This window comes from Salvelinus alpinus, chromosome 12 (assembly GCF_045679555.1).
Source record: "Salvelinus alpinus chromosome 12, SLU_Salpinus.1, whole genome shotgun sequence".
NCBI classification, from domain to species: domain Eukaryota; kingdom Metazoa; phylum Chordata; class Actinopteri; order Salmoniformes; family Salmonidae; genus Salvelinus; species Salvelinus alpinus.
Window position 1 is genome coordinate 41,631,006 of NC_092097.1, and position 21,906 is coordinate 41,652,911.

Here is a 21,906-nt window from a genome sequence, read left to right on the forward strand (position 1 = left end):
GTGACAAATGTTTTGTTGTTTTGGCTCTGTACTCCAGCACTTTGGATGTTAAAGGATACAATGAGGTTATCCTATGAGGTTAACGTGCAGACTGTCATCTTTAATGTGAGGGTATTTTCAACCATATCGAGTGAACCGTTTAGAAATTAGAGCACTTTTTGTACATAGTCCCTTCATTTTAGGGTACCAATTCACTTGTGTATGTGTATAATAGTAAAAAGTTAAGTATTTGGTCCCATATTCATAGCACAGATAATCCTGAATGAATTGTGAATAATGATGAGTGAGAAAGTTACAGACACATAAATATCAAACCCCCAAGACATGCTAACCTCTCACCATTACAATAGTGTGAGGTTAGAATTTTGAGGGGGTATGATATTTATGCCTTTGTAACTTTCTCATTCATCATTATTCACTATTTATTCAGGATTATCTGTAATTATGGAATCATCCATATTCATGTAGAAGTGTTTAGAAACATATTATATTCTTATTTACAATAAAAGTGACTCCAAAATGACAATAGATTATTTACCATTCATTTCTGCACAAAATTATCTGAAACACAACCAAAACAAACAGCAAATGCATCCAACAGAGTCACAAGCTTTGTGTAATCATTGTGTGTTATGAATATGGGACCAAATACTTAACTTTTTACTAATTTTATACACACAAATGCGAATTTGTCCTAATAGTTTTGGTCCCTTAAAAGTATGGGTGAAAATGACCTAAAATTAAAGCACTTTAACCTCATAGTCATTGTATATTTTCAATCCAAAGTGTTGGAGTACAGAGCCAAAACAACAACAACAAATGTGTGTGTATTTATTGATCTATTCTACAGTATATTCACTATCTAATCATATTTATGCTTCAGTCATTCAATGTGTCCCTCTAAAATGACCTGTGTATTAATTTAGGATGTTTTCCAACATGCATTAGTCAATACAAATATAGCCATAATAGCTTAATCCTAAAATGCGTGTGAAATTGGGCCTTACTGTAAATCAAACGAGATCAAATCATAACACATTTTCACAGCATTTACAACTTTTTTACATATCCCGCATTATGGATGTTAAATCTCACTGAAATAACCGAATGTTAGGCTACTTTATATTCAATGTATACCTGTGATACATTTAGTCATGGCTACGTGGTATTGGACATTTCCGGGGAAAGTTATAGCCACTCCCTACAGTTGTGTTGGGTTGATGGGTTGTCACTAGTTACCCCAGCCACAAAGTTGGCTATGAAGGTTATCGTAAAATGTATGGGGAAAACATTCGCCCTAATTTAAGGTCAGGGTTGGATATAATGTTAGCAGTGTGGTTAAGGTTAGGTTTAAAATCAGATTTTAAGAAGATAATTTGTAGAAATACGCGGGTTTAGACATAATTATGACTTTATGGTTGTGGTAACTAGTGAACACCGGGTTGATGATCTCGAGGGAGGGTCCTATCAAAGAACAGAAGGGACTCCACAATGGGAGGTTTGGCGGAGACTTCTTATAATATAGTACTAGTGTATTTTCTGTTTTTATGCCATGGATATGTTTTATTTTTTATAATTTACACTTACCCACATGATATTGTGCTTGAACGTAACGTAGCCAGTCTGGGCGGGAGAGCATGGTTGTCAACAAGTGGACAGCTTCTTCCTTGTCTTTTCGAGAGTTTTGAATGGCAATGACATGGCACTTCCAACTTCTAATGTAATGTTTGCTATCGTGCTAACACTTGGTAGCCTAACCCTTTGCAAAGTGTAGTGTTCCCGGCAGATACGTCTATTTCTAGCAACATTGTTTCTTGTGTAGGCTACACCTCGCGCCTGCCTTTGACATAATGTAACATGATATCTATCACAAGTTGCTGTACCCTACCCGTTTACACATTGTAACACATATAAGCAAATGACACTGACAGCTAGAGACGTTTTGGCGAGATACTGTACATTACTAGCATTAGACACACACAGACTGAGCTGAATTCAACACATTTTCTGAAGAGGCAAGTATAGGCTACCGTAGAAAATCATGTGCCAGAGAGCAGCCAGCGAGGCATAAGGCATTTAACTTACATTTCACCCTCGAGTCACTACGTGTACTTGGCTATTTTAGGACAAGCCATGTCCAGACAAGCAATGTCGACCTGGCATAGCCTACCTGTTCTGTCAAAACGTTCCAATTCTTAAAAATGGAACTAGATTTAGTTCTGCTGTAAATGCCTTTTCAATTTTTGACTCTAGTAGCATATTTTGAGATTTCACTGTCCTAGTTTGTTTATACTGTATATCCCATATCCTCATTATTAGGGAGTCAATCATTCCATATCCTGGCCCAAATATGAACTGTGTGATCCTCATTATTTCCCATTTTATTATTATAATTTTCATGTTGTGATTCATTCCAATGTGACTGTCAGACAGCTTCCATGACCAGCTGCTGGAGGACAGTCGGTTCCTTAGGGCAGACTGTCGCCTGGACACAGAACTAGTGGATAAACTCATCCTGCAGCTCAACAGGATCTATCCACAGATCCTCACAGACAAGGAGGCCACCAAAGTGAGTCTTGCTACCCAGTAAAATAATTTTGACCCGGGGTAGTGGTAACTTCCACTGGTAGTAAGAGTCCGAGAATGACTACTTGTTTCATTGTCAGACCAGCGCCAGACAGACTGTAACACAATGTTAAAATTGAGTAATAGGCTAGCGTTCACAGGAAATGTGTTTCTGAATTCCTGGAATGCTGAATATGATGATCCAGTTTAGGGACCTTGATGTGCCCACCTGCATCCGACTGGCCGAGCTCCTGGCTCACCTGCAGGGGAAAGGTGAAGAGGCCTGCCGGGAGTTCTACCGGGCGCTTCACCTGCATGTGGAAGAGGTGTACTTCAGCCTACCCACGCGTCTCCGCCTCAGAGGTTAGTCTCTCCGACTGTCAGTCAGTCACTGGAGATCTGACATTTGCTCTCATTATTATTCACACCAAAATACCTTTTTTTACTCCAGTTTATTTTAGTAAATACTTTCTTAACACTTATTTTTCTTAACTGTGCGTTGTTGGTTAAGGGCTTGTAAGTAAGCATTTCACTGTAAGGTCTACACGTGTTGTACGTGTTGCACGTGTTGTATTCGGCACATGTGACAAATAAAATGTGATTTGATTGAGTGAGGATGACATTATCGCTGACATTTTGCAATCTCTTTCCCAGATTCTATAGACCCGTTCACGACTGCAGCCTCACCCACTCAGCAGAGATATGTGCTAAACGACAGAGGTAAGCTATACACACAGAAAGTGCACACTCTGTCACTCACCAACACATGCCCTTTACGGTACATACCTCTCTTTCTCACATACTGTCTTCTGCTCTCTCTTCCCTCTCCAGGTCATATGTTCTTCCTGAGTTGTTTCAGTGTTGCAGTTGGGGTGGCTCTACTACATTACTATGGCGGTGAGTAAAATTAGTTTGTTTTCTTTCCCATAGAAAACAGACCAGTAGGAACACCAGAAATCATAAATTTTTACAGCTCGTCTGTACTACTGTAGACTTAAAATAAAAAAAATCCCGCATAACATTGCATCTTCATGTTATGACACATCAAATCAAACTTTATTTAAAGTGCAATCGGATGACACTTTACAGTTAAACAAACAAGGAAGAAGCAGTGAAAGGAATGAGAAAAATAACATAACGCAAAGGATGTCTAAAACAATAACATCACTGATTTAATGTAATTTAAAAAGCTCTAGTGTCTGCATCTCATACCTGACAGGGCAAGCTTTTTCATTGGTTTTGGGCTTTTACATCTATTCAGTTTTCATTAGGTTGAAGTTGTCAATGCTATCATGATTATTTGTTGAGGAATAAAACAAAGTTGAACCGTCCATGTGTTGTCCTGCAGAGACCAAAGTAACAAGGGGCAGCAGGGCTCTTGGCATGGCTGCTCTTGGATTGGGTCGACGAGCCCGAGAGGTTCTCATATGGTACACTGAAGAACCCATCAGGAAGTAGTGGGTGTGTCTCCAACACCACCAGCACATCAGAACACACACTCCAAAGGTGCTTCCGGACATCCACACTACACTACACCCTTTTCACACTACTGTGCCAGCCTGAACCAAACTGTGCTAGTTACAGCAACTACGGTTAGTACAGCTTGGTTGGGCTCTATTCGATTCGTCTCAGTAGTATGAAAAGCCCTTAAGTCATTGTTTTTTTACAACTCTGTAAATACTATATATATATCTATCATTTGGGTTCAGGGATCTTACTTTCTCTGACAATTTTTCATACAGCTGTTTTTTATGGACTTTCATTGTCCTAATAATGGTTAGTTATAGACATGCCTCTTCTCTGGTGAAAGCGACAATTATTACACTAAACTTAAGCATCTGTTACTGAATAGCATCAGAGATCCTGTCTGCATTCAGCTTCATTTGTGTGGCGTGGACACAGTAGACATGAATACCCAGAGACCAGGCTCACTTTAAATACGGAACCTTTTCCAGGGTATGTGTTGTACTGCTCAGTATACTCAGGGGATTGACATTAGAAAACATCAATTTTATTTGGCGTATTTATAAGATGAGATGTTTAATTTGCTTATTCAAGAAAAAAACAACCAAGCACTACATTTATTGCAATTTGTTTAGTGATGTCTCTGTCAGGGAGATTATGATAAACATGAATGTAATAACAATGTTATAACATGTTTTGCCCAGTGTTTGGCTTGGGTTAAATGTCTACCACATAATGTCTTTACATTAGATGAATCCAGGTCCACTATGTTTGTATATCTAGGCACGGTTTAATGAATGTGTGACCTAGCTATATCAGAGAGATTGCAATATGTTCACTAGAAGTATCACGTTATAGCGATTTACTTATCTCCTGATGTTTAAAGCTGGAATCCTGGTGAAATCCTGGTGAAACTGCTATGTCCGTTTGCAATATAACAACAACAAAAAGGTTACTGTAAACAACGAACACAGTTTTTCCTCTCTGACATCATTGGATGTGCGCATTTTTATTTTGGTGTGAGGCTCCTTTACCCCCGGTTCGTCAACAAAACAATGGCGGTGTGGCGCTGTTTTCCCTACTGCGGATTCCATCTTTAAATATTTTTTGAGTGAAAATAGTACTTAGTCACTGTTTTTGAAAGTGTTCTTTATTTATTATTATGCCCACTAAAAAGCCAATACAAATGAACACATTTCAGGTCTCAACCGTGTTGTTTCACCTCTATTTCTCTCTCACTTTTCTCAAATGTTAAGCATTTCCAAAGCCTTCTCTAACCAACATGTGTCTTATGTTTTCTCTTACACATGCATGAAGCCTTTGTTCACTAACTTGTTGTAATTTATGTTTAGTTTTGTTAAGGTCAATATTGTTAATGGGGGAAGTAGATTATAACGGTTATACTGTTTTATAGTAGGGAACATCATGTTAAATACACATGTAACCTACCAGATATAATCAATGTGTAGACATATTACTGGTGTATCACAGCTCTATCTACTCTTTTTATGTCTAAAAGTGGAAGTTAGGATTCTCCCCACAGACTAACTGTCTTAGTCTCTCAAGTGCCATCATTAGCCTTTCCATGCATGGACAATAAAAAAAAACAATATCTGAACAAACTGTTGTATTTTATTCACAAACTTCATTTCAGAATAGTAAAGTGTTCTACTGCATATAGTGCATAAAAAAACAACGTATATTAAGTGGTGTTAAATTATTTGGTCCTTAATTTACAAAAATAGTAAAGGCCTAAGAGAATGTAAAAAAACTATTATACTGTCAAGGCTAAACGAGGCATGGCATACACACTTCCAACACAAATATATACACTGAGTGTACAAAAGATTATGAACATCTGCTCTTTCCATGACATAGACTGACCAGGTGAAAGCTATGATCCCCTATTGATGTCACTTCAATTCACTTCAATCAGTGTAGATGAAGGGAGGAGACAGGTTAAAGAATAATTTTAAAGTTTTGAGACAATTGAGACATGTATGTGTACCATTCAAAGATTGGGGAGTGGGCAACTCCATAAATATTAGGAAGGTGTCCTTTAATATTTTGTACCGTATATAACAGGAGGTTGGTGGCACCTTAATTGTGGAGGAAGGGCTCGTGGTAATGGCTGGAGCAGAATGAGTGTGATGGTGTCAAATATGTTTGATTTCATTCACTCAATTCCGGCCATTATTATGAGCCGTCCTCCCCTCAGCAGCATCCTGTGGTGTATATACATGTACATTTAAAATCTAACTATACATACTGTATCTGACAGATCTGAGATTACATATATAAGGCAGCATGCACAGTCCCCTCTGATACCAAGTTGAGGTTTGTTGACTGTTAGGTTGCAAAAGTCTGGTAACTTAAACCTGGTTATTTTGGGATAGTTACTTGAATTGTTTAACCCTTATCGACTGTAAACTGTACAGTACAGTACTGCCTGAATATATATATATATATACAGTGGGGAGAACAAGTATTTGATACACTGATGATTTTGCAGGTTTTCCTACTTACAAAGCATGTAGAGGTCTGTAATTTTTTTCATAGGTACACTTCAACTGTGAGAGACGGAATCTAAAACAAAAATCCAGAAAATCACATTGTATGATTTTTAAGTAATTAATTAGCATTTTATTGCATGACATAAGTATTTGATCACCTACCAACCAGTAAGAATTCCGGCTCTCACAGACCTGTTAGTTTTTCTTTAAGAAGCCCTCCTGTTCTCCACTCATTACCTGTATTAACTGCACCTGTTTGAACTCGTTACCTGTATAAAAGACACCTGTCCACACACTCAATCAAACAGACTCCAACCTCTCCACAATGGCCAAGACCAGAGAGCTGTGTAAGGACATCAGGGATAAATTGTAGACCTGTACAAGGCTGGGATGGGCTACAGGACAATAGGCAAGCAGCTTGATGAGAAGGCAACAACTGTTGGCACAATTATTAGAAAATGGAAGAAGTTCAAGATGACGGTCAATCACCCTCGGTCTGGGGCTCCATGCAAGATCTCACCTCGTGGGGCATCAATGATCATGAGGAAGGTGAGGGATCAGCCCAGAACTACACGGCAGGACCTGGTCAATGACCTGAAGAGAGCTGGGACCACAGTCTCAAAGAAAACCATTAGTAACACACTACGCCGTCATGGATTAAAATCCTGCAGCGCATACAAGGTCCCCCTGCTCAAGCAGGCGCATGTCCAGGCCCGTCTGAAGTTTGCCAATGACCATCTGGATGATCCAGAGGAGGAATGGGAGAAGGTCATGTGGTCTGATGATTCAAAAATAGAGCTTTTTGGTCTAAACTCCACTCGCCGTGTTTGGAGGAAGAAGAAGGATGAGTACAACCCCAAGAACACCATCCCAACCGTGAAGCATGGAGGTGGAAACATCATTCTTTGGGGATGCTTTTCTGCAAAGGGGACAGGACGACTGCACCGTATTGAGGGGAGGATGGATGGGGCCATGTATTGCGAGATCTTAGCCAACAACCTCCTTCCCTCAGTAAGAGCATTGATGATGGGTCGTGGCTGGGTCTTCCAGTATGACAACGACCCGAAACACACAGCCAGGGCAACTAAGGAGTGGCTCCGTAAGAAGTATCTCAAGGTCCTGGAGTGGCCTAGCCAGTCTCCAGACCTGAACCCAATAGAAAATCTTTGGAGGGAGCTGAAAGTCCGTATTGCCCAGCGACAGCCCCGAAACCTGAAGGATCTGGAGAAGGTCTGTATGGAGGAGTGGGCCAAAATCCCTGCTGCAGTGTGTGCAAACCTGGTCAAGAACTACAGGAAACGTATGATCTCTGTAATTGCAAACAAACGATTCTGTACCAAATATTAAGTTCTGCTTTTCTGATGTATCAAATACTTATGTCATGCAATAAAATGCTAATTAATTACTTAAAAATCATACAATGTGATTTTCGGGATTTTTGTTTTAGATTCCGTCTCTCACAGTTGAAGTGTACCTATGATAAAAATTACAGACCTCTACATGCTTTTTAAGTAGGAAAATCTGCAAAATCGGCAGTGTATCAAATACTTGTTCTCCCCACTGTATATACGATATGTAGGCCCAGGCTCATACAGGACTCTGATTATATCCGCTCCTCTCTGCTGTACAATGATGTACACATGTTTAGCATGGGGCTGTGGGCAAAGCATTTACACAGTGGTGGAAAAAGTACCCAATTGTCATACTTGAGTAAAAGTAAAGATACCTTAATAGAAAATGACTAAAGTAAAAGTGAAAGTCACCCAGCAAAATACTACTTGAGTAAAAGTATTTGGTTTTAAATATACTTAAGTATCAACAGTAAATGTAATTGCTAAAATATATTAAAAGTCCAATTTAAAATTCCTTATATTAAGAAAACCAGACAGCACAATTTTCTGTTTGTAATTTACGGATAGCCAGGAGCACACCAACACTCGGACATCATTTACAAATGAAGTATTTGTGTTTAGTGAGTCCACCAGATCAGAGGCAGTAGGGATGATTAGGGTTGTTCTTTTGATAAGTGTGTGAATTGGATCATTTTCTGTCCTACTAAGCATTCAAAATATAAGTACTTTTGGATGTCAGGGAAAATGTATGGAGTAAAAAGTACATTATTTTCTTTAGGATTGTAGTGAAGTAAAAGTTGTCAAAAATATAAATAGTAATGTACAGATACCCCCAAAAAATACTTAGGTATTACTTTAAAGTATTTTTAATTAAGTACTTTTCACCACTGCGTTTACAACACACCCAGATAAGCTGAAGTCCAAAAACATCTGTAAACCTCTACTGCATTAACGATAGCAGTTAAGGCAGCTGTGCTTTGGGTTTTAGCTAGGGTGGTAAAAATATTGGTTTTGTACAGAGCTGAAAGCAGACCGAAGACTCTTGCGCGCGTGCACAAACACACGCGTGCGCAGCAGCTGGGTGTGTACATCAAGTATTTCTAGAACAAAGTCACCACGAGCGGCTCTGGGATATGTATAAAATAACCCTGTAGATCATATTTGAAAAGGCAATAAATGAACGGCATTGGTCATTTGAACAATGTAATGTTCTCACAGCATGTAAATAGCAACTGATGAAGTGTGTGACGTGACATCATGAAGTAGGGTAAATGACCAGGGGAAGACAAAGTTGACCAATTCTGAGCTTGATAATGCAACTGAGAATCTGATTGAGATCCTGAGAAATTAATATAGAAAGCCAAAGACAAAGATGGTGAACTCTGAGTTTGTAATTGCCTCTGAAATGTTGACTGGCTGTGGATATAAAAGGCCAGTGTGAGTCCTGTAGAGTTGATCTATCCATTGTCTTTGACGTAACAGAGAACCTGATAGCTTGAGGCCTATGGAAGACTGGATCCCTGAAATTCTCTGGCCTGTAAAGTAGCAGTAACTGGGTTAGTACAGCTTTGCAGCTATGGTAGGTAATTCCAATATCAAACATTTAATATAAGATTCACCTATGTGTGACAGTACTGTAACTGTAACAGTAGGCCTACCTACATATACACTATATATACAAAAGTATGTGGACACCGCTTCAAATTAGTGGATTCGGCTATTTCAGCCACACTCATTGCTGACAGGTGTATAATGTCGAGCACACAGTCATGCAATCTCCATAGACAAACACGGGCAGTATAATGGCCTTACTGAAGAGCCCAGTGATTTTCAATGTAGCACCTTCATAAGATGCCACCTTTCCAACAAGTCAGTTTGTAAAATTTCTACCCTGCTATAGCTGCCCTGGTCAACTGTAAGTGCTGTTATTGTGAAGTGGAAACGTTTAGGAGCAAGAAAGGCTCAGTCGCGAAGTGGTAGGCCACTTACGCGTTGAGTGTAAAAATCATGCAACACTCACTACTGAGTTTCAAACTGCCTCTGGTAGCAACGTCAGCACAATAACTGTTTGTTGGGAGCTTCATGAAATGGGTATCTATGGCCGAGCAGCCGCACCATACAAGCCTAAGATCACCATGCGTAATGCCAAGCGTCGGCTAGAGTGGTGTTAAGCTCGTCGCCATTAGATTCTGGAGCAGTGGAAATGCGTTCTCTGGAGTGATGAATCACGCTTCACCATCTGGCAGTCCGACAGACAAATCTGGGTTTGGCGGATGCCAGGAGAATGCTACCTGCCCCAATGCATAGTGCCAACTGTAAAGTTAGGTGGAGTAATAATAATGCTCTGTGGCTGTTTTTCGTGGTTTGGGCCCCTTAGTTCCAGTGAAGGGAAATCTTAATGCTACAGCATAAAATGACATTCTAGACGATTCTGTGCTTCCAACTTTGTGGCAACAGTTTGATGAAGCCTCTTTCCTGTTTCAGCATGACAATGCCCCACGGCACAAAGTGACGTCCATACAGAAATGGTTTGTTGAGATCTGTGGAGATCTGTGTGGAAGAACTTAACTGGCCTGCACAGAGCCCTGACCTCAACTCCATCGAACACATTTGGGATGAATTGGAATGGCAACTGCATGCCAGGCCTAACTGCCCAACTTCACTAATGCTCGTGTGGCTAAATGGAAGCAAGTCCCACTGCAAAGTTCCCTCATCTAGTGGAAAGCCTTCCCAGAAGAGTGGAGGCTGTTATAGCAGTAAAGGGGGACCAACTCCATATTAATGCCCATAATTTTGGAATGAGATGTTCGCCGAGCAGGTGTCCACATACTTTTGGTAATGTAGTGTATTTATAAAGCGCATGTAACCTGAATTTGACATACAACTCTCATACATGTATGATTACCAAACACTACCAAAGTACTTCCGTATTGTACATATAACACTAGTATAATGCCTTTACCTGTGTACTAGCTAATGACCATGGGTAAGGAGTGAGGGCAGTTAGGAGTTGGTGTTGGGCTTCTGGACGCCAAATGCTGTGATGAAGACATTGACTACAACAATGATGAAGACGAGTGCTGTGGTGACATTCTCCATAATGTTCAGCTTGAAGTGCATGCTCTCATCGTTCACGTTCCACTTTACTACAGAACAAGAGAGAGACACCAAAATATGTTGAGGATTAATTTACTGTCTCCAAGCATGTCCTCAATCCAACCAACAGAGGGAGCTATGCCAGTGTTTTCAAGTGTTGCTTCTAAAACTGGGGCCCTGTTTGAATTCCTTAAAAGTACATCTTTCCCCTCTCCCTTCTTTGAAGTAATCACTGAGTGAGTAGACAAAATTGGACAAGTAGACAAGATTGGACAAGTGAACTCAAGGGCTCTACCACATGGTGGCCCGCCTGGCTTTTGAACCATCATTTATTCAGCGTTGTCTTACTAATCATTATTGAACCATCTGATATGAAGATACAGCCTTTGACATTTCCTACCCTCAGGTGAATTATTATCTAGGACATTCATTATATTCCTCACTGGGGATGAAGGCTAATATGTTGTGGAGGTTGAGGTGAGAGTTAGTTAGGGCCCAGTTTAGTTTAGCATTTTTCAAATTGCTCTCAGTGCAGACACACAACTTCTGTAACGTTAGCAATTCCCCCTCAGGACATTAAGCTGAGTATTCCTAATTTGAACCAGCTCAGAGGAGAAATACAACATCCAATGGTCTCATTCCTGAACTCTCCCACCCACACAATGGGCGCCCCTGGCAGGGGAACATAAAAATATTATGGCCAGGGGTGTGATGGACCAGGCTTCACTCAGTACACAGATAATATTGTGTTTGCTGAGAGAGCCATTCTCAGGCCTACAGACACACATATGGCTCTATTTTTGTCTGGCGTTGAGGCACAAGTGTCAAAAAGCATGTTTGTTTGCAATTTCGTCATGCAAACACTGGCACACTGGTATTTTCTAGCCCTAACGGCAGGTTCGGCAACTGTCTAACATCAGCCCGTTTGCGCTGAAGTGCGAGGGGTGGCAATATTTGAGTAGTGTCTTTAAAAACAAGTGCAAAAGTGACAATTTCATGCAGCGCTAGCAGGAAGTTAAAGACCCACAAAACGCAGGTCTTAATGGTAACACAGTTGATGATAGCATGGATTTTGGGAGCGGAAGCTCAGCCTATCCAGCCATGACGCACAATGCCCATAGACGAGAGAGTGCCTTTTGTGCCGGTGAATCTCATATTTAGAAACATTTAAAAAATGATTGGTTTCCCCTATTTCATTTAATTTGATTAAAAAAACAAGCATAGCCTACCCTCCCCTTACTCAAGGCTCGTTTAGCAGCATCGCATAGATGCGTCTTTTTATCCTGGTCATTAGCCAAGTAGCCTATGAATAACAGGGTTTTAAATGGTCTACCGAGAGTGCTTTGAAATATTTTGTTTTTTTCCCTCATGCTTTTTCATTATTCACAATTGACATACCTGCATACTTAATTTTGCTTGTTCAAGTAGGCTGTCCATCCCTATTTCCAAAGACCGCCTCTCGTCCAATTAACTGCCTCGCACATAGGCAACGATACAATTGACAGGAGCCTAGTTTCTCGCATAGATGTGCAAATCTTAGAACTAAAGACATTTAGGCCTACATGTGCACACAGTGCCATGGAACTGGAGAAGCGATTTATGATGGCATGCTTCTGACCCCATCCTATTTAGAAATATATCTATATTTTTTTTTAAACAGACTGTTTTTTGTTTGTTTTCTGTTTCATACCGAGCCCTCCATAGGCTCCCCTTACCCTAGGCCTAAGCTACTAAGACTGGTTCAACAGCAAAGTGTTGTGCCTTTTTTATCCTGGCCTGTCACAGTAGCCTATCCATAAAAGGTGTTTAAATTATTTGTTAGTCAGAGAGCCTTGAATTTAAAATGTACTGCACATCCTAAAACATTGCACATATGCCTGCTTGCATACTTAATTTTGCTTGTTCAAGTCTCCAGGCATGTAGCCTAGCGGTTAAGAGCGTTGGGCCAGTAACCGAAAGGTTGCTGGTTTGAATCCCTGAGCTGGCAAGGTGGAAAAATCTGCTGTTCGCTCCTTGAGCAAGGCAGTTAGCCCCCAGCAACAACTCCTACCCTGGCGCAGATGACGTCGATTAAGGTAGCCCCCCGCACCTCTCTTAACACCAGGTGTTTTTTTTGTTTTATTTACTGTTGTATTACTCGTTATTGTAGCCTATGCTATTAATAAACTGTTGTATCGATCAACATTGGACCAGGAAGTGAATATTCCGTGCCCACAGCCGAACTGGAGTTGATGACATTTACATTTACATTTAAGTCATTTAGCTGACGCTCTTATCCAGAGCGACTTACAAATTGGAAAGTTCATACATATTCATCCTGGTCCCCCCGTGGGGAATGAACCCACAACCCTGGCGTTGCAAGTGCCATGCTCTACCAACTGAGCCACACGGGACCGACAACACAAAGACCGCCAATAACCTACAAAACTTGGGACAAACGCATGCTGTATTAAGCCATGGAACACGTTGATTGGCCAGTGAGTGGCCAAGCCCTCGTCACACCTATAACTTCTTTATTCATCAAAGCTCAGCCCTCTCGCGCCACCACCAGCTATTGCGCTCATAATTCCGGCTGTAATAATAGCTAAAGTATTTCTGACACACCCCTGGACATACAGCGCTACCGCCAGCGTATAGATCTACCATTGCGTTAGATTTGTTAAAATAGAGCCCAAAATATTTGTTGGGATTCAATCATAAAGTAGGGTCAGGGAGTTGATCTGTTCCTGGAGGAGGAGGAACAATAGTACCATAAACCAAGTGTTCATGTCTCATCAATAATGTCAGGAGTTTTCCCTGACCATGTCATATGGGGGTCAGGTCACATGGTCAGGATAAACTCTTGGCCACAGAAATAACATGAATAGAATGGGCGTCCCCATTGAAGTCAATGATGGCATAATGGGTGGACCTGCAGCCATTTTGAGTGTACCAATAAGAGCAAAGCAGGAAGTGTACCCATCAATCAGTGCTGTGATTTGTTGAATCAACTCAACTGACATTACAAAAATACATTCCATCGCATGAGCCACATCATAATTTGAATTAACATGCTATATTACCATGGAAATTATTGCATCACAATACCAGGCAACCTGTGTACCCAGGAGTTTACCAGTAAAATTGTCAGGATAAGAGGTTCCAAGCCCGTTCTATTCATTATATTTCTACGCTCCTGGCCCCACGCCTCATCAATCTGTGGCTACGTCCCAATTATCTCTCCTTCCTCCCAAAGTGTGCACTTCCCTTCACTGATTTGAAAGAAAAAATGGAATGACTGGGATAAGAAATATGGTGGAAACTCTTAGCCCATGCCTCCACCAATCCAATGCTTTTAGATTTGTGGGAAGTATTGAATTACTTCCCTCTTCAGGAGAAAGGCGATATTATTGGGAAGCAAACAGTTGCTGGTTAGCGCCAGAGCCAGACAAGAGTGTCGATTACTTTCTTCATTTACCCCTGGGGGGGATTAATAAAGTTGAATAGAATAGAATTGAGACCCACCGATGAAGATGAGCAGGATGCCCACAGTGACCTGCAGGATGAGGGAGATGGAGATGAGGGTGATGAGAGGGTTGTAGAAGGTGAAACCTGGGCCCTGCTCCAGGACAGCCTTCAGCTGGGAGGCGTTGGCCATGAGTAATGCCACGTCCAGCATGCTCTCTGCTGCACTCTTCTTATTGGCGTAGTGGTTCATGTTCAGAGCACCCCCCGTCGCCCTGTGATTCCTGCCCCTAAGGTGTGGAACCTAACATGAATACAGAGAGACTAACATTAGTACAACATAGACTAGACAAAGACATCAATTATGTTCAATATAAACATAACGTATATCTATCCATATGTCTATGGACTTAACTCGGGTACATCACTGTCTGTTACAGTTGTAAGTGAACCTGTAGGAGAGCACAATGTTAGTTATATTATTATTATTATATAAGAGGCTGGTCCTATGCTACATTATATGAACACTATGATGAGTTAATGTCCTCACTGAACTTTTTACTATGTCATACTGACCTTCAGCTTATTTAGGATAAAAAAGTTTTAATGGAAGTATGTTGACATTTTGGGGATTCCTACAGTGACTCTGCTGTGGATTTGTGGGAAATGAAAGTGTTGTATGACTATTTTAACAGGAAGTGTGACCATGCCCTCGGTCCATGGTGACTGCGCACCGTGCACAGAGAACTGATAGAAAGGAAGAGAGGTCAAGAGACCATGTGCTATGTCTTCTCTTCAGTTTCTTGCCAACCAGGGTGTAGATACTGAAACTGAAAACCAAGAGAAAGCAGTTCACCCTGTGGAGGAAGGTCTCTTCTCTACTTTACCACCCTGCAGTAGAGCGGGTTGGAAAATATGAAGTTAAATTGTTACATCATTGAAAAAGTGGGATTCCTAAACCAAACATTACCCAGATGTCTTTGTGGGTTGAGGACAGAGTGTTTATTTTGGGAGGAAGCGTCCAGTCTGACCATCCAAAAAATAACAAGGAGAGCCTTGTGCCCAGGTTGGCAGTGTAAAACAGAGAAGCCCACATGCCTCTCACCACCTCTAAAAACACTCACAGCCCACAGAGGAAAAAGTTGTCCCTGTGACCGAGGCTAGCAATGGTTGGACAGTTACTTATCTCTGAGAAGCAGCTTCCTTTCCTTCACTGACTTATAACCCTCAAATTCCTGCACTGATCTTTCTTTGTCTTTCATTCATTCCATTCTCTGACTTTCACTCCCTTTCTCTGGCCCAGTTTTTTGTGTGCCATTTTTCTCAATCAATCTTGTTGCTCATCTCTCTGTCCTTCAAATGGGCTAGATTCCTATACTGCTGTATTCAAAACTTAACAATGTTCTAGAAATACTTAATGAGGGAACGTGGCCTTGTTTTCAGTGTCTGGTTATCTGTCCCTCTCCCTCTCTTGGGCCAACGAGGAACTTACCTCTGCTACTTATGTCCAGAGTGTTATAACAGGCTGAGATACAGTATGTGTACTGTATTACGTATTCTGGTGATGCCAAACACTTTTCTTAAGCATGATTGTTGAGTAACAGACAGATCATTGTGGGTCTGAACAGACACTGCTGACCAGTCAATGTTGTTGCTCATGTAAGAGATGGGAGCCCTTCTCAGCTCTCCTTTTTCCTTCCCATCCTCTGCCTTCCTTGTTCATACACTGGTAGTACATCAACTGAACAACTGTTGTTGTTTTACTGTGAGATTCATATGTGGGCTCTTCATGTTGCTTCTATCTGAACAACTAGACTCAACAATTAGTATAAGCCGCAGGTTTAAGATCAACACTGATGGGTAAAAACAACAAACTCTAACAGAGCACGATGATTGCACAGTTGTTTTCCATCGAGTTTGATCAGGGCTTTTCTGAGTAACATAGTCATCATTTAAAAAAAAAATATTGTTTCACCTTTATTTAGCCAGGTAGGCTAGTTCAGAACAAGTTCTCATTTGCAACTGCGACCTGGCCAAGATTAAGCATAGCAATTCGACACATACAACAACACAGAGTTACACATGGAATAAACAAAACATACAGTCAATAATACAGTAGAAAAAAAGTCAATATAAAGTGAGTACAAATGAGGTAAGATAAGGGAGTTAAGGCAATAAATAGGCCATGGTGGCGAAGTAATTACAATATTGCAATTAAACACTGGAATGGTAGATGTGCAGAAGATGAATGTGCAAGTAGAGATACTGGGGTGCAAAGGAGCAAGATAAATAAATAAATACAGTATGGGGATGAGGTAGATAGATGGGCTGTTTACAGATGGGCTATGTACAGGTGCAGTGATCTGTGAGCTGCTCTGACAGCTGGTGCTTAAAGCCAGTGAGGGAGATATGAGTCTCCAGCTTCAGTGATTTTTGTAGTTCGTTCCAGTCATTGGCAGCAGAGAACTGGAAGGAAAGGCGACCAAAGGAGGAATTGGCTTTGGGGGTAACCAGTGAGATATACCTGCTGGAGCGTGTGCTACGAGTGGGTGCTGCTATGGTGACCAGTGAGCTGAGATAAGGCGGGGCTTTACCTAACAGAGACTTGTAGATAACCTGTAGCCAGTGGGTTTGGCGACGAGTATGAAGCGAGGGCCAACCAATGAGAGCGTACAGCTCGCAGTGGTGGGTAGTGTATGGGGCTTTGGTGACAAAACGGATGGCACTGTGATAGACTGCATCCAATTTGTTCAGTAGAGTGTTGGAGGCTATTTTATAGATGACATCGCCGAAGTCGAGGATCGGTAGGATGGTCAGTTTAACAAGGGTATGTTTGGCAGCATGAGTGAAGGATGCTTTGTTGCGATATAGGAAGCCGATTCTAGATTTCATTTTGGATTGGAGATGCTTAATGTGGGTCTAGAAGGAGAGTTTACAGTCTAACCAGACACCTAGGTATTTGTAGTTGTCCACGTATTCTAAGTTAGAGCCGTCCAGAGTAGTGATGCTGGATAGGCGGGCAGGTGCGGGCAGTGATTGATTGAATAGCATGCATTTAGTTTTACTTGCATTTAATAGCAGTTGGAAACCACGGAAGGAGAGTTGTATGGCATTGATGCTCGTCTGGAGGTTAGTTAACACAGTGTCCAAAGAGGGGCCAGAAGTATACATAATGGTGTCGTCTGCATAGAGGTGGATCAGAGAATCACCAGCAGCAAGAGCAACATCATTGATGTATACAGAGAAGAGAGTCTGCCCGAGAATTGAACCTTGTGGCACCCCCATAGAGACTGCCAGAGGTCCGGACAACAGGCCCTCCGATTTGACACACTGAACTCTATCAGAGAAGTAGTTGGTAAACCAGGCGAAGCAATCATTTGAGAAACCAAGGCTGTCAAGTCTGCCAATAACAATGTGGTGATTGACAGAGTCGAAAGCCTTGGCCAGGTCGATGAATTTGGCTGCACAGTAATGTCTCTTATCGATGGCGGTTATGATGTCGTTTAGGACCTTGAGCGTGGCTGAGGTGCACCCATGACCAGCTCTGAAACCAGATTGCATAGCGGAGAATGTACGGTGGGATTCAAAATGGTCGGTAATCTGTTTGTTAACTTGGCTTTCGAAGACCTTAGAAAGACAGGGTAGGATAGATATAGGTCTGTAGCAGTTTGGGTCTAGAGTGTCACCCCCTTTGAAGAGGGGGATGACCGCAGCGGCTTTCCAATCTTTGGGAATCTCAGACGATACGAAAGAGAGGTTGACCGGGCTAGTAATAGGGGTTGCAACAACTTCAGCAGATAATTTTAGAAAGAGAGGGTCCAGATTGTCTAGCCCAGCTGATTTGTAGGGGACCAGAATTTGCAGCTCTTTCAGAACATCAGCTATCTGCATTTGGGGGTGAAGGAGAAATGGCGGGGGCTTTGGCGGGTTGCTGTGGAGGGTGCTGGGCAGTTGACCGGGGTAGGGGTAGCCAGGTGGAAAGCATGGCCAGTCGTAGAGAAATGCTTATTGAAATTCTCAATTATAGTGGATTTATCGGTGGTAACAGTGTTTCCTAGCCCATTACCTTCAGTACTGGTCAAAAGTTTGAACACACCTAGTCATTCCAGGGTTTTCCTTTATTTTTACTATTTTCTACATTGTAGAAATGTTCTACATTGTAGTAGAATAACAGTGAAGATAACAAAACTATGAAATAACACATATGGAATCATGTAGTAACCAAAAAAGTGTTAATCAAAATATATTTGCACACTCTTGGCATTCTCAAACCTGTTAATTAAATGGGCCTGCAGATGTGTTGATTTAACACTTTTTTGGTTACTACATGATTCCATATGTGTTATTTCATAGTTTTGATATCTTCACTACTATTCTACAATGTAGAAAATAGTAAAAATAAAGAAAAAGTCTTGAATGAGTAGGTGTGTTCAAACTTTTGACTGGTACTGTAAATGTCAATCATTTCCAGAATCCCAGGTCATTATGCCACTTTGCTCACAGAGCAGGTGAAGACTGGACACCTCCTTTATGTTGCTCAATGCTTTTGTGATTCACTTGGGATGTTGGACTTTCAAAATATGTTCTTCAAAGAGGGTATTATTTTTTAAAAGAACTGCAGTATTTTCTACAACACGCACAACAGACAACCTTGAATAAACCACTGAGGAGAATGACAGAGTTGCAGACATTCTATTTTTTATTATTTTTATTATAGCACCTGATAGTTGGATATGCTTTTCTCCCTTCATTAGATCCCAGGCTTAAGCCCAACTCTCATCTATCTAATATCTCTGCCAACCAAACAGATAATTGGACCACTAAGCATGGTGTGACTTTGAGAGACAGGGATACATGGTCTCTGAGGCTAAGTAAACTATTTCGTTTTCGGCAGACCCCCAACAAGACAAAGTGATTTGAAGCGTCCTGCACAATTATGTAAACACTAAATGGGTCTGAAATGGCACCCTATTTCCTATATAGTGCAGTACTTTTGACCAGGTCCCTGGTAGCTAGTGCAGTACAGTATATAGAGAATAGGCCAGGGTGCCATTTCAGACGCAGACATTGAGTAGACCTAAACTTTGCTTGGTAGGGAAGGACGTTTACCTTTGCCCAAAGGAATGTTTGTTTTCTTTGCCATATTACACCAAATACTAACAACCACATAGCACTGAACACTCAGAGCTGTCGCCTCAACATACATCAATGGGGACTTGTGGGGAATTCTACTTGCTTTCCTTTGGCCTTTGACATGGTTATAACCTATTGTTGTTGTGTAACAGGTGTTTACTCTAGGTTAGTAACAAAATGATGTGGTTTACTCCTTAATATATGTCACCTATTCACAAACATGGCCCCTGGATAACCTGCTATGAATGTGGGAAATCACCACTTCCCCCTACTTTCTCATTGTGTAACGTATTTTTAATGCAACACAGTTTGGTTGATTATAAACAATTGACAACAACATTCTTGCCATCTTCTAGCTACCCAACATTGTTGGATCAATCGTTTGGTAGATCAAGTTCTCTGATACTTTTCATGATTTGGGTTTTCAAACACGTCAACATAATATTTGAAGGATAGTCGATAAAGGGATTCCCCTCGTGTAGGTAGTCTAAATCAGGAACATGGCTATGATCTCACACTTAATCTTCAACAGGTGGGTTTTGGACTATAATTAATTACTTAATTAGCTGTAATAGAAAACCTGAACTAGTTCAAAGGTTAATGACAATGGTCTTTGAAATAGACCTAAAACGTGATCAAGGGTTGTGTATGCTATGTTGTCAAAGGGGTTAAAGCACCCTCCCATAAAATACACACAATTCTAAATGATATGGTTCTGTCTGTATTTAACATTTAATGTGTGGCATTTAATTATCCGTATAGACCTTTTGTTTACATTCCAAAATACGTCTATGTGCCTTTGGTCGATGCTGATGGCCACCAACAGGCCCATTGGCTACGCTGCCAATCTCATTAAATATCCACTGTTCGGAGTGAAATCCCCATGACAACAGGCACGTGTCAGTCATTGTATTTCTGCGGATTTTAATTTTCACGAGCATTCTGCGTAATCATTACGCGCAAACTATACTCAAAAACTATTCTAATATGCACATTATAGACTACGAGTACGTCTATTGTATTGGGTTTGCAATCATTCAGACGAGACTGGTGCTTAATTTAGTATAGTCCTGTTGAAGCCCCACAAAGAAAAGTTTCAGCACAGAACGTGAGATGTTAATAAATGAACTACCGATAAACATCCGCGTAGCGAGAAATAGTTACATTGTAGCCTATATGGTAGGCTATAACGGTTAGGTTACAATGTAACCAAGATGCAGTAGGCTGCGGCATAGGTTATGGACGTTTTTCTATGAAAAAAAACAACAACACTTTACGTAGATTGGGGCTGGCCTCTGTTGCAGAGTGTGGACTCACAGCTTCTTGCATCGTAGCCTATCTTACCTCTCCTCCGTTCTCTCCGTCGGCATCTCCGTTCATTTCCATGTTTTCAGTTGCCATATTTGCCTCTTAAATATTTAATTTAAACTAAAGCGGGTTAAAATCCTAAATGTGTTGTGGGAGTCCGTTTCGTTGTGTCTCTGCCAGTGGCCGCCGGGTCCGTCGCTGTGTGAAAAACGCCTAAACGGGAAGAAGTGGAGGACTGACTACCGGGGTTCACTAGGGGGCGTTTCTACACTGTGGTCTAGAGAAGCTGAAAGTAGCCCCTGGATTGTCATGTTTTGATAATTAAGGAATGCCCCTTTCATTTGGGCGAAAAACAAGGGATTCCACAGAGTTTCACAAAATCTAAAATACTATATAGGGTTTTCATGAAATTATGTAAATACCGTTGATCTGATCATTTAAAGGGTCTCTGATTCTAACTTTGGGCTAAGTCTGATATGTATAGCCTTTGGTGAAAAATCTTCCCAAACATTATTTCAACATAATTTGAATAACCTAACTGTTGCAGAATGCGTCAGAATAATATTCCACTTTCCAATGCTGAAGGTGCCATCTTGCGTACATCTTCAGTATATATTTTCAGAGGCACACTACTAGTGGCAATATACAGTGCATTTGGAAAATATTCAGACCGCTTCACTTTTTACATATTTTGTTATGTTACAGCCTTATTCTAAAAAGGGTTAAATAATTTTTTATCTCATCAATCTACACACAATACCCCATAATGACAAAGCAAGACATTTTAGCAAATGTATTAAAAATAAAAAACGTTAATATTACATTTCCATAACTATTCAGACCCTTTACTCAGTACTTTGTTGAAGCACCTTTGGCTACAAGCTTGGCACACCTCAATTTGGGGAGTTTCTCCAATTCTTCTCTGCAGATCCTCTCAAGCTTCCTCAGGTTGGAAGGGGAGCATTGCTGCACAGTATTTTCAGGTCTCTCCAGAGATGTTCGATCGGGTTCAAGTCCGGGCTCTGGCTGGG

The 21,906-nt window shown here is 41.0% G+C and overlaps 2 protein-coding genes across 4 annotated transcripts; one reads left to right on the top strand and one right to left on the bottom strand.

Annotated features, from left to right (window-relative positions):
- The first annotated feature begins 63 nt into the window (after positions 1-63).
- LOC139536152 (caspase recruitment domain-containing protein 19-like) lies at positions 64-5,651 on the top strand. Of its 2 annotated transcripts, none has more exons than XM_071336388.1 (6): positions 64-1,498; positions 2,434-2,569; positions 2,772-2,928; positions 3,220-3,285; positions 3,397-3,462; positions 3,914-5,651. In XM_071336388.1, exons 1-6 carry the CDS (start codon positions 1,446-1,448, stop codon positions 4,021-4,023), a joined length of 588 nt encoding a protein of 195 aa, XP_071192489.1. In that variant the 5' UTR covers positions 64-1,445; the 3' UTR covers positions 4,024-5,651. The 2 variants fall into 2 exon arrangements, with proteins under 2 accessions (XP_071192489.1, XP_071192490.1); XM_071336389.1 differs by having other exon boundaries at positions 346-1,498; positions 2,430-2,569.
- LOC139536153 (ninjurin-1-like) lies at positions 5,642-21,820 on the bottom strand. 2 transcript variants are annotated; one of them, XM_071336391.1, is made up of 4 exons: positions 20,912-21,264; positions 14,495-14,738; positions 10,857-11,040; positions 5,642-9,429 (listed from the first exon to the last, which is right to left on the bottom strand). In XM_071336391.1, the coding sequence occupies exons 1-3, from the start codon at positions 20,966-20,968 to the stop codon at positions 10,898-10,900; spliced, it is 444 nt and encodes a 147-aa protein (XP_071192492.1). In that variant the 5' UTR covers positions 20,969-21,264; the 3' UTR covers positions 5,642-9,429; positions 10,857-10,897. The 2 variants fall into 2 exon arrangements, with proteins under 2 accessions (XP_071192492.1, XP_071192491.1); XM_071336390.1 differs by lacking the exon at positions 10,857-11,040 and having other exon boundaries at positions 20,912-21,820.
- Between the last annotated feature and the right edge of the window lie 86 nt (positions 21,821-21,906).

Coding starts and splice junctions, on each gene's coding strand:
- LOC139536152 (XM_071336388.1), top strand. CDS start 1,446: ATGATCTCGAGGGAGGGTCCTATCAAAGAACAGAAGGGACTCCACAAT. Junction 1,499..2,433: donor AAGGGACTCCACAATGGGAG/GTTTGGCGGAGA, acceptor ACTGTCAGACAG/CTTCCATGACCAGCTGCTGG. Junction 2,570..2,771: donor CAGACAAGGAGGCCACCAAA/GTGAGTCTTGCT, acceptor ATGATGATCCAG/TTTAGGGACCTTGATGTGCC.
- LOC139536153 (XM_071336390.1), bottom strand. CDS start 20,968: ATGGCAACTGAAAACATGGAAATGAACGGAGATGCCGACGGAGAGAAC. Junction 14,739..20,911: donor ACGGAGAGAACGGAGGAGAG/GTAAGATAGGCT, acceptor TATTCATGTTAG/GTTCCACACCTTAGGGGCAG. Junction 9,430..14,494: donor CATCCTGCTCATCTTCATCG/GTGGGTCTCAAT, acceptor GCTACTTTACAG/GCCAGAGAATTTCAGGGATC.